Below are 12,232 nucleotides of genomic sequence, written 5' to 3' on the forward strand. Positions count from 1 at the left end.
TCTTTCAAGCCCCTCTTCAAGTATTTTTCAATTTCCAAACAAGAAATTTATACAACCTTGATTTACCTTCCCCTCCCCTTATGCAGTTAATGGGACAAATGAGCCCATAACTACAAAGTGGGGGTACAAATTTGAATTTATCAAAAAAAGAAAAACAAAAAAAAAAACACAAATATTTTCTTACTAATTATCTCCCAACATAATTTTCCTAGTATTTTTTTTTTTTCCCTTTATGTTTTCCTCTACTGAGGATTGAAAAAGCTGACATTAACACCAGTATCAATGATAACATACAAACTAGATATAACCAACACCACACTCAAACACACCCCCAATGTCCCCAAGAACCAATTCAAGCCCCACATCGCGCTGTACTTCTTTGGCTTCTTCGTCTTGAGCCACATAAAGCAAGGGTACGCGAACGTTACCGGCAGTGCCACTCCTCCAATCAACCCTGCCAACTGAGACAAAAACGGAACAGCCACTCCAATGAAAAAGCACATAAACCCAAAGAACACACGAATCAATGCACGCAGCCACCATGGACATGGCTTCTTCATCCTTGTAGTGTACTGTGACTCCATGTCATCAAATGCTGGCATGCCATAGATTTGAAACGAGCACAAAGCATTCACCACCACAAAGAAACTCGTCATTCCTAGCACAAATTTTGACACATCATGGGAATGGAACTGGTACAGTGCTGTCAGCATTCCTCCATTTGATGGAATCTGTAAATTTTCATTAAGTTTTATGTATTAGAAATGTTCATTTATGTTAGAAGTGGACTTTCACTAACTCAATCTTACAAAATCAGCTTATAAAATAAGGTTTGTATCTTATTATATGCTATGAATTAGTCTAATTGATGTAAGACTTTCAACAATTCATCTCAGTTTATACAAAGTTATGTGTTCTTACCAATTGACCATAGGCCCAATAGCCACCAATGGTTAAGGGAAACAAGCATGCTGCAATCAGTGCATAAGAAACCTTCACCCCTTTCCACATTGGCACGTGTGATGGATGCTTCTCACTTGAAGGCATAGTGGACTGCAAGAAAAAAGAAAAAATAATTAGAATTTTTTAATTTCTGCATTGATGGCTTAACAAGAAATTGTTTTTTTATTTGATCAGTTAATAATATGCTTGCAACCCAAAGAAGAAAACTCAACTTACCTACAGATGTGACTTTCTTAACTTTAACTCAATTCGTTGAAATAATAATTGATATTGGCAGTGATAATGAAATGAAAGCCACTTTAGAATAATTAAATTATTAAGTCGATCACCAACTGTTATCTTATCTATTTAAATATTGAATATGTTGAATGAGATTGATTATACTTAATACTTATCTTGATTTTATGACTTTCTTTCTTCCATGTTGGAACATCATTGTAGACTGATTATTAATTAGTACAAAAAACAAAATCCTCAGCTAACTTCAATAATGTATGCTTGACCAGTTCTATACAAGTTTTTCAACAACTTTGATCTCTACTTTGAAAGCAGCTCTAATGTCAACTAAACAATGTACATATATTTCATTCTACCAAGTCAAAAGATAAAAGGTAAATAAACTTCAAATTCTTTCTGCTTATGTAACTCTATGACAGTTCAATTTTTCAGCAGTTTCATATATAAAATTCAACTGAGAGGAATATAAACATGTATAAAATTCAACATGTGATGTTCCTTTACCTGAATTTCAAGGATGAGATTGTGGCCTCTGAAAGCATAGGCAACGATACCTAACGCATTAAGCACACTAAAGGCAGTTTCAACACTGCTTCCAGCCTTTATAGGATCATAGTTGACACCATCTAGGGCACCCTGTGCTACAGAGGTGATCCAAATGGAGGTACAGTACCCTACAGCAGTGACTGCTCCAATGAGTGATATCCCAGCAATGGAATTCAAGTTTGGCAACTGAGACAGCACAACAGCTGCACATGTAAACACCAAGTACCATTCCACAGTAGTCATGGGTTTGGCAGTGCATGAATCACCACACACCACTTCATAAAATGTTCTTGCTGTGGATCCTCCTATGATGATCAGTGTGGTGCATGTTCCAGCTGATAGGTACAATATAGGAAACAGTGCTAGCAGTTTCCCAAGTTTCTCCCCTGCAACGTCAAAAACTCTCATTTAGCTACAGAAACTGGTTTACTTAATTTATCAGTTAAAAATGTTAATTAATTAATGAAGTTAATTAGAACAATAAGATAGATGCAAGAATCGTACCAAAGGTAGCACCACAAAGTTGAAGGTATCGACAGTAGCGTACACCTTGCTCCACTGACTCGTGAAGATTGACCAGAAGCCATAAGGTGTAAAGTTGCCATATGAAAGCTAGAGTCAAACTTATGATTCCCCAAGTCCTGCAAACGCCAAAAAAACAAATGTTACTTCAAAATTATACAGTTTAAACAAAAATCACAGTGGGCCATAGAGCACATCAGTTTTGGAATATTGTATTTGAAACCAAATAATTGTGTACAGAAAGAAACATTGAATAATGACACAAAAGAAGAAACGGAGAAACATCCACGAAGACTACATGGAACGTGCATCGTTTAATATTATAATAGAATGTTGTCATTTTATATAGTACAAGTTGACAAGTTGTTATTATGATTGCCTTTTAATAATAATTCCAGCTACATATACTCTTACCTACCAAGTATCCTAACTGTAATTACCTTCAAAGAGATTTAGCATAAAATTTGGGTAAACTTTTCAATTCAACACAAGGAACTTTTCGTAATTTCCAGTCAAATGATTGAGTTTTTGCAGACAGAAATGATAACAAACACACACACATATATGTTAATGAAGAAGCAACACAGAAGAAAAATGAGTGAAAGTGAATAAGATTAGGTATATTGGAGACTTACCAACCAAGAACAGTTAAGGCAACAGGGAGAACAAGAGCCTGAGTTCCAATACCAGAAGAGAGGGTATGAAAAGCAGCATAGTACTTGTTACCATTTCTGGACTCAGTGATTGGAAGCCAAGCATCTTGAGGATCAAGCTTGGTGAACCTAAGAGCTTTTCTGACAGGGCTTCCCAAAGGGGTGATAAACCTTGGAGTTAAGTTAGAGAGCCTAAGTGGGGTTCTTGGGGTTCTTGGTGTCTTAGGAGTCTTAGTTTTAGGACGTTGTGCATCTCCATTCTCTGAGTGAAGAAGGGGTGACCTAGTTAGAGATGGTGAATGAAGCTGAGAGGGTGGACATGACACAGGTGGAGATGCCACAACAGGTGTTCCCATCACAGAAGCTGTTCTAGGGGTTATAGGTGCAGACCATATTTCCTTAGCTTCAGCAGCCATTTTTACAGACCAAGCAACCTAGTTTGTGGTTTTTGTTCTGCACTTGATGTGTGCTATGTTGTGTTCTCTCCTCCACCTTCTGTGTGCTGCACTTTCTCTCAAACGTTTGGATGTATATATAGTGGTGTGGAAGAATACAAAGGAGGGGCCGTTCATATAATAATTCAACATTACTTTTTTGACTGATTTCAACATATGATATTTTCATTTTTGCACAGTCATTGTGCATGTATATAAAACAAAGCTTTGATAGGATTTTAATTTAATAATGAAGTGATATATGGTCAATCCATTTAGCATGCCAATTATGGCTCAAAATAAGCATGTAGAAACGTGGTTGGAATAATATCAGTGCACCCTAACGTGCATCATCATTTTGGAGACTTTTTTGAGACCGTCTTAAATGTTAAAGTAGCCACCTAGGTTGTCCAAGAATTTTCAGTATTGTTTTTCTGACGGCAATATTTTCAACATTGTTTAAGCACCAAGTTGTTGCTCAACTCAACCCTCTTTATTTTCAAGGATGAATTTCATCAACAAATATGGCTGCTGCCTATCTGTCCTCAGTATAAAATACTGTCCCATAAAATATATATATATATATTTAGTCGCTGTAGTGGACACAATAAACAATTGTTGTTGATATAGCTTAAAGTGTGTGACACATAAACCCTCTTGTGAAATGATCTTACATCTAGTAATTACTTAAGCTCTGTAATACAGACAGAAGATAAATGCTTATTTTATAGAAGTAAATTATTTAAGGGTTAAATATGTTTTTGGTCCCTTAATTTTTAGTGAAAATTAGATTTAGTCCATCTTCAACACTTTGGACTCATTTAGTCCTCCAACTTTAAAACTGTATGAATTTAGTCCTTTTAGCTAAATTTGGTTAGGTTTATTTGATGTTTCAAGCAAGCACGTTTCTTAATTAACATTGAAGCAAAAATATGTCAAACAATATAAACAACCCAAATACTATCATAAAACGTGTTTGAAACCTCAAAAAAAGTTAATAAAATTTGATTAAAATGACTAAATTCATACATTTTTAAAGTTGGGAGACTAAATTAGGCCAAAGTTTTGAAAAGGGACTAAATCTAATTTTTACTAAAAGTTAGGGGACCAAAAACATATTTAACCCATTATTTAAATATATGAATTATGGTATAACTAAAACATATATTAAGTATATGTATTTTAAAATGATCATATTTATAACTAGTAAAAACATACACAGATATATTCGCTTCTTTTTTATGATAAACATAATAAAATTATTATTATTATTACTATAAAAATGAATATAAATAAAATTTATAATAAAATTTATAATTTTATTGTAAATTGTTTTTATCTTTTTATAAATGATTTTGTATAATATATAATTAGTTTAGTTTAAAAAAAGTTGTTAAATTAAAAAAAATCAAAGAGAAAAAATTATTAAACTTAAAAAAATAGTCAAGATAAAATTAGTAATGTAATTATTTTAATTATATTAAGATACACCTCTTTAGTGTCTTTTTTGTTTTTCCGATTTTATCTTCTAAATTAGTGTTTTTGAAATTTAAATAATGATTCATAATAGTAATAAAAAACTATTTTCAGTTTTATCATTTTAGTAACTATTTTTTTTAATTAAAATAATTTATCATTATAAAAAAATATTTACTCTTTTATCATTATAACTATTTTTTAAAATTTAAGTAATTACTCATAATAAAAAAATTATTTATACAATATTATTTATAATATTTTTATTTCAATAACTAAAATTTTATTTTATCTATAACTACATTTATAAGTATATACACATTTTGTTTTTGAATTCTACCTTTTCAATTAATACTTTTAAAATTTAAATAATTTATGTATATTTAAAAAATGGATAGTGTTTACACTAGGGGTTATTATTTGATGATAAAAGTTGTTTTAAGTTATTAATGGATTCTTTTAAATATTAAAAATTGATTTAAAGAAAAAACAAGTACAGATTGAAACAAACAAGGGATTACGAAGAAGGTCTAAAACCATATTCTTGTTGAAAAAGAAAATCCAAAAAATATCTCATGCACGATAATTATTCTAAACTTTATGCAGAATTAAATTAATATATTGTAATCTTGTTCCCGCATATACAATTTTATAATAGTTCTTAGGTATTGGTTTAAAATGAAGGCAAGTTGTTGAATATAGTAAAAGAAATGGTGGGAATCAACGTTTATAGCAGCACTAAGATATGTAAAAAATAAATGAGAACTTGGTCAACAAAATGCATCTCATGTCAAATGAGACTTCAACTACCGTCTGTGCTGCTCCTGAAGCTTCTTGTTATCTTCACAAAGTTACAGTACCATCAAATTACGACAAACAGTATTCGACAAACATCTTCGTCAAACTGTTTTCTTTACAATTTTTGTCCCATTAACCGATTTCCTTTCTGTCAATTTAATATATTTTACTATAACATCATTATATGTGTATTTAAAGCAGTCAAAACAGGTAATCTAGCTCGATCCAGTTCGATCTATCAGGGTGAGTCAACCCAACCTAATTTATTTATAAATAAGCTTACAAAATTTGAATCCGATCCGATCTATCACAAGTTGGTGAATTAAACAGATTGACTCACTGAGTCATTTAACTATAAGTTTTTTTTAAATTAAAAATTACAATTTTTTTGAATTCAAATATAAATAAACTTCATACTAAAATGATTTTAAACTCTAAAGACAATGCAAAATAAATAAAAAAAAAACATCATACAATCTAAGCATAATTCACAAAAGACGAACAAATAAGTTTTTAATATTGATATTTTTTGTATGACTTGTCCATTTATAATATTAGTGTCTCGAATAGATAAATTTATAATATTTATCTCTTTTGAAACATCTTTTTTTATCATCATCTACAATATAATGAAAAAAATGATAACTAATAATATTGAAACATAAAATAATAAATAATTAAATTAGTTGGGTAAACGAGCCAACCCGACTCACCATGATTCAATTCGGCTCACCGAGTTAAAAATTAGTCCGCATGAAAAAATTATATGTTTTTCAAACCTAACCTAACTCAACTCAAACCCGTGATGAGCCGAATTAGTTTGCAAATTACAACTCATTTTGACAACATTATTCTTCATTATTAACACTTTCTTTTAAAATAATAGTATTTTAATAGTGATAATTTTTTTATGCCATTTTATAATGAGACGTATTTTTATTGAATAAAAGACTTTTGATTGACAGAGATTAATTATTACTATTTTGTTAGGAGAAAGAATTAAATCTACAATCTCTCACATTCTTTTTTTCAAAATTCATCAAATTAACCTTATAAATTAGCGAAGGAAATTGAATACACAATTTCTTTCACCGTTTTTTCAAACTTTACTACTAAATTATCTTTATAACTAAGTTTTACCACAAAACGAAATTCTACTTTCGCATTTCCTTAACTTAAATAAAATATGTGATTATCGAATCGTCATAGCATAAGAATAACCTTTTCTTTTACATTTCAGTTTTTCTTATATATAATAAAAACTTTTTTTCTTTTAAAAGTAAAATTTTTAGAAGGTTTAAACCTCTTTTTAGTCCCTAAGTTATAAATGGATGTTCAGTTTAGTTCCCGTTTTAAAAAATGTAAATCTTTGCTCTGATTTGTTTCTTAATAATAACAGTACTTTAGATTGCTCTTTATACTTTGACCATGAACTTCAAAAAAGAACTCATTTGATACATTTTTTATAACTTAGGAACCAAAGGTTTACATTTTTAAAAACGGGGACTAAACTGAACATCCGCTCATAACTTAGGGACCAAAAAGAGATTTAAACCTTTTTAGAATAGAGACATAAAAGAAATATTTAACACAATGAACAAATTAGTCTTAAAAAAATCCGACCATTATTCTCAACATAAAATTTCAAAACAATAAATTTATATATATCTTTTCTTACTTCAATTCTTAATATCACTGTGAAATTGTCTCCCTTTGTATCAAAAGACTTTTGGTGGGGAACCGAAACTGTCGTGACGTATATATAAATTTCATAGCAGAAGGCTGAGACGACAAAAAAAGTTTGGTCCGATATCTAGATTATTCAGAGCAATGTCGAAACTAAGAGACTTTTTAAAGGAAAAATTATGTAAAATCTTCATTTGTCAAATGTCTTTTTTGGAAAGTTGCACCATGTTTCTGCAATTACATAAGACCATCTCATTATTGTAAGAGTTTGAACAAGGTGTGTGCTTGGTCCTCGTTGATTATTTTCGGAAATATATATATATATATATATATATATATATATATATATATATATATATATATATATATATATANTTTTTTTAGTTTTGAGAATGAAAATTATTTAAATATCCTTGACCTTAAAACTTAGAATCCATGATAAATGAGGGTATTTTTGTCTACTATAATCCGGTACACATCGTTAAAACGTACCAACTGAAAATCAGACATATATATATATATATATATATATATATATATATATATATATATATATATATATATATATATATATATAAATTAAAACCGCCATTTTATTTTTTTATAGAAATTCAAAAGTAGGTTAGTCTTGCAAGGAAGGTAAAAGTTATTGGCTTGTCTTGGTGGTCAATGTACACACATAAACGAAGACACAATCAGTTGAATAAAACTAGCAGCTATTAATTAACTTTTAATCTGATAGGTTTCTAGTGAACAAAACCAAACAAAGTCTTAGTCTAATCTTTTTCTCTTCTCTATTTTTAAACAGAAACTTCACACTTTTAGTAATATTCGACGTATGATTTTGCCTTCACATATTTGTTTCTGTATCATTTTAAAAGACTTATTATTAATGAAAGTATCTTATATGTATATATAAAATCATGTTCATATCTTATTTTATCTGATGTAAGACTTTGTTTGTACCCAACATGATTATCATGTCCATATCTGGACTTTGTTTGTATCCGACATAATTATCATACTCGGTTTATTTTATACATATAAAAAAATTATACTTTAACACACATGAATTTTTTATATTTATTTTATATAATTCTTTTTTTATTTTTTTTTGAAAAATACAAAAGTTTATTTTTTATAGCTATATTTTATCTCTATATTATATGTTAAATAAATTTAAAAATGTTTCACTGTACCATTATTCTTAATGGACTGGTATATTATAATAAGAAAATTATTTAAATTAGGTAAGATGATTATTAGATAAACTCTTTTTTTAATATTTAATTTAGTTGCGCATTTAGAATATCAATTTGATATTTTTGATCAAAGATCACACATCACACAGTTGAAACTAGTTAATCTATGATGGTAACGGCATACATTCTATATTCTTATAATTAAAATGGCATCTTGACAAGTTTTTTGGCCTTGACTTTTCCTATATCTCTTCACATATAGTCATATTTCAAGTTATATGAAAAGTTATTTGTTCACAACTTGCTTTTTTTTTTCGAACAACTACATATAACAGCTACTTTTAATAATACATAATTATATTTCGAACAACTACACATAACAACTACCTATATATTTGGTTTGATGGATTTTGAACAAAGAGTGAAAGAAATTATTGGTTAAACTTAGTTTACAGCAACTGTGTAGAATTAACATACATGTGTTTTCTTTATTATAATAAGAAATATATACTTAAAAAATTAATTATTAAAATAAAAAAGTATGTACATTGTTGGGACTTTTATGTTAGAAATACATTTTCTTTCAAATATAGTTGTAAACAAATTGTATGTATATTATTCGACCAACTGCTTTACTGAATAATGGATGCACTCTTTCTATAATGTCTCTATAGATTAATGAAATGTACTTACGATTTGATTGGTAGGTATATAGTTGGTATAAAAAAATATTATACGTATTTCAACAACCGAAGAAAAAAAGAGAGTCGAATTCCTTAAAAATTTAACCTTCAATTATTTAAGGTAAAGTATGAAGTGTACATTAAAAAAATGAATATCAAAGATAAAAAAATAATACGAGAGTCCGTCTTAATAAACAAATTCAATATTTTATGGTTCAATATTTATAACAATTATTTAATAACTTTTTAAATTTTTTTCAATCAATATGGTCTCACGATTTATAAAGAATCAACAAGTTTTAATTGCATTGTAATAATTAACAAGACAACGTGATACATTTGTGTTTTGTATAAAGAAAAAATATTCATATTATTCTCTCAAGTCATTATCCTTTAATTACATTAATGTTAATATATTGAAATAGATCACATTATTTTGATATTAAACCTTTATATTTTTAACTTAAATTATTTCAGATAATTTTTTAAAAGGAATTTGATTCTTTTTGTTTTGTTGTTGAAAAACATGTCAACTTTTCAACTCTGTTTAGAGATATGTATACATCTAGTGTAAGCAAATTTAATAAATCTACAAGGACATGCAAAGAGTGCATCATTAATATTGAAAAGGAGTTGGTGGAATTTTATACAAGATCTTCGTGTATGGAACACCACATATAGTTTTTGGAACTACTATCTAACACCTACCTAGGAAGATAAGTCAACTCAAATATTATAACTTGTCCACATGTTGCTGATGGTTTATGTAGAACAAAGATTCTTTTTGCTACTAACACTTTTTTCCCATATTCGAATGAAAATTCAAACCTACTTTTGAAAAATTTTGAAAATTTGTGCACATATACATAATACGAAGAAAAAAGAATAGAAGTTATTGAGTTCAATACAAACTTACATTTGAGCTACTTAATTAACATTCAAACATGATGTGCAAGTAATTAATATACTCAAGCTTAGGTTTATTAAGACATTATCGAGTTAAATCCTTATTGAAAACAATCTTTAGTCAAGTTATTCTTTTCTTCGAGCTAAATTATATGAGAAAAAAATATATTGGTGGGTCGTATTAATTAAAACCACACATTAAATGGGAGAAGACATAAATATGTTGATGTGATGGGATCCAAACTTTAAGGAAAAAGAAAGTAAAAAGGAAATTGTTTTCTAATTAGATATTGATAAAAAAAAAATGGCAACTCTTTCAAAATTTGGCTTCTAATTTATGTGTATAAGTTAATTTTAATTTATTAGAAAACTTATTTTTAATTTTGTTGTTCTTATTTTAGACTTATAAGTTTGGTTAGTTAAAATGAATTCATAAATTTGATATAAAAACACATACAGGTTAAAAGACAATTTGTAAACATGTGAAATATTGAATGCATGTAATATTTGATTTTTCTTATGAGATATAACGTTGATTTAGTAATAAAAGTTAAAAAAGAATGTGTGAGAAGTTATACATTCAATTATTTTCAGGAATGCATGAAGATAGAAGATTCATTTGAAGAGTTTGGAATAAAGAATCAGATAAATTATAGGTTCAATTTTTTCTAAAGGGCATTATCTAAGGTAAAAAATCCTCGGAAAACTCTAAAAGTCGTCGATAAAGATCCATTACCGAGAGTTCGGCAACGATCCGAAAGCCTTCGGTAAATACGTTGTCGCTATTTTTACCGAGGACTTTTAACTCTCGGTAATTAACTTTCATATACTCTGAAAAAAAATAATCTTCTAAATAATTTAAAAGTTAATTGTAGGTATAACTTCTAAAATAGTTATTAAAAAATGTTAATAATCTTTGTCAGCTTAAAAATATATATTTGAATGATAGTCTATGATCAAACTAATACATTAGATAATGAAAGTAACTTATAAAATTTTCTTAATACAATTTAATCTCAAAAAATATCACAATTATTTTTAATTGTACAAAGTTAAATTATATACCCACAAAGATCCAAAACCCAAACTGCAAAGTTAAATTAGAAACATCTATTCTATACTAAAATATATTATCTTTTAAAAAAATAATAACAAAACACAATGTGAAACAAATATTTTATTTTGAAATATTTGAATAAGCATAAATATATTTTGAAATTTTATTTAATGACATTTCAAATGTGACGTGAAAAAAAGTTTTCTTAAAATATCTTACAAATTATAACATCGCAAAATTAAAACGTAATTATTTAGTTATTGTAGAAAATATTTTTCACTGAGTTGTATATAATTAAGTAGTCAATAAAAGAAGCAAGTGTTGATATAATCTAACAATTATTGAAGAATGCAATATATATGAAAAAATTAAGTTGATATGAAGTTTAAAATGAAGATTGGTTGAAACAAAATTTGCGAAAAAGAAGGAAAACAACGAAATTAAATATTTGAATACAAAGATAAGATCACAACCCTCATCCTTTTAAAGTTATAGATAAAATATCATCTTTAGTCATATATATATATATATATATATATATATATATATATATATATATATATATATATATATATATATATATATATATTGGGTTTGTTAATAAGTTTTAACAATGTATACCGGATTATAGTAGACAAAAATACCTCTCATTTATCATGAATTCTAAGTTTTAAGGGGAAGGATATTTAAATAATTTTTATTCTGTCTTGCCCCAATTGAAAAAAAAAAAAAAATCAGAAACCCTTGCCTAACTGTAATCCACCTTCCTTACTTATCCAATTTGTTTCCCTCTCGTCTTCATACTCTCCCTCGTCCACACACAACAACCCGCGACATGGTAATCGTAATTTGTTGCTCTTTCTCTGTTGGTTCATTTAGGGATGTGTTATATATTTTCCCTTCTTATTATTATTAAATTTCATTTTTAAATTAAATCATGTAAATAAAACCTTCATAAATCAATTAAATTTTCATACATCATTTACACATCTACACCACATTTCATTATATTTTTAAAGAACAAGATATTTCCCTCTATTGTCTTTTTCCCTTTACACAAAATGTTATA

The 12,232-nt window shown here is 28.0% G+C and overlaps 1 protein-coding gene across 1 annotated transcript; it reads right to left on the reverse strand.

Annotated features, from left to right (window-relative positions):
- LOC106778077 (lysine histidine transporter-like 8) lies at positions 1-3,454 on the reverse strand. The gene is made up of 5 exons (XM_014665975.2): positions 2,904-3,454; positions 2,251-2,387; positions 1,705-2,132; positions 922-1,053; positions 1-731 (listed from the first exon to the last, which is right to left on the reverse strand). The coding sequence occupies exons 1-5, from the start codon at positions 3,335-3,337 to the stop codon at positions 243-245; spliced, it is 1,620 nt and encodes a 539-aa protein (XP_014521461.1). The 5' UTR covers positions 3,338-3,454; the 3' UTR covers positions 1-242.
- Positions 3,455-12,232: the final 8,778 nt, after the last annotated feature.

Source organism: Vigna radiata, chromosome 11, assembly GCF_000741045.1.
Source record: "Vigna radiata var. radiata cultivar VC1973A chromosome 11, Vradiata_ver6, whole genome shotgun sequence".
NCBI classification, from domain to species: domain Eukaryota; kingdom Viridiplantae; phylum Streptophyta; class Magnoliopsida; order Fabales; family Fabaceae; genus Vigna; species Vigna radiata.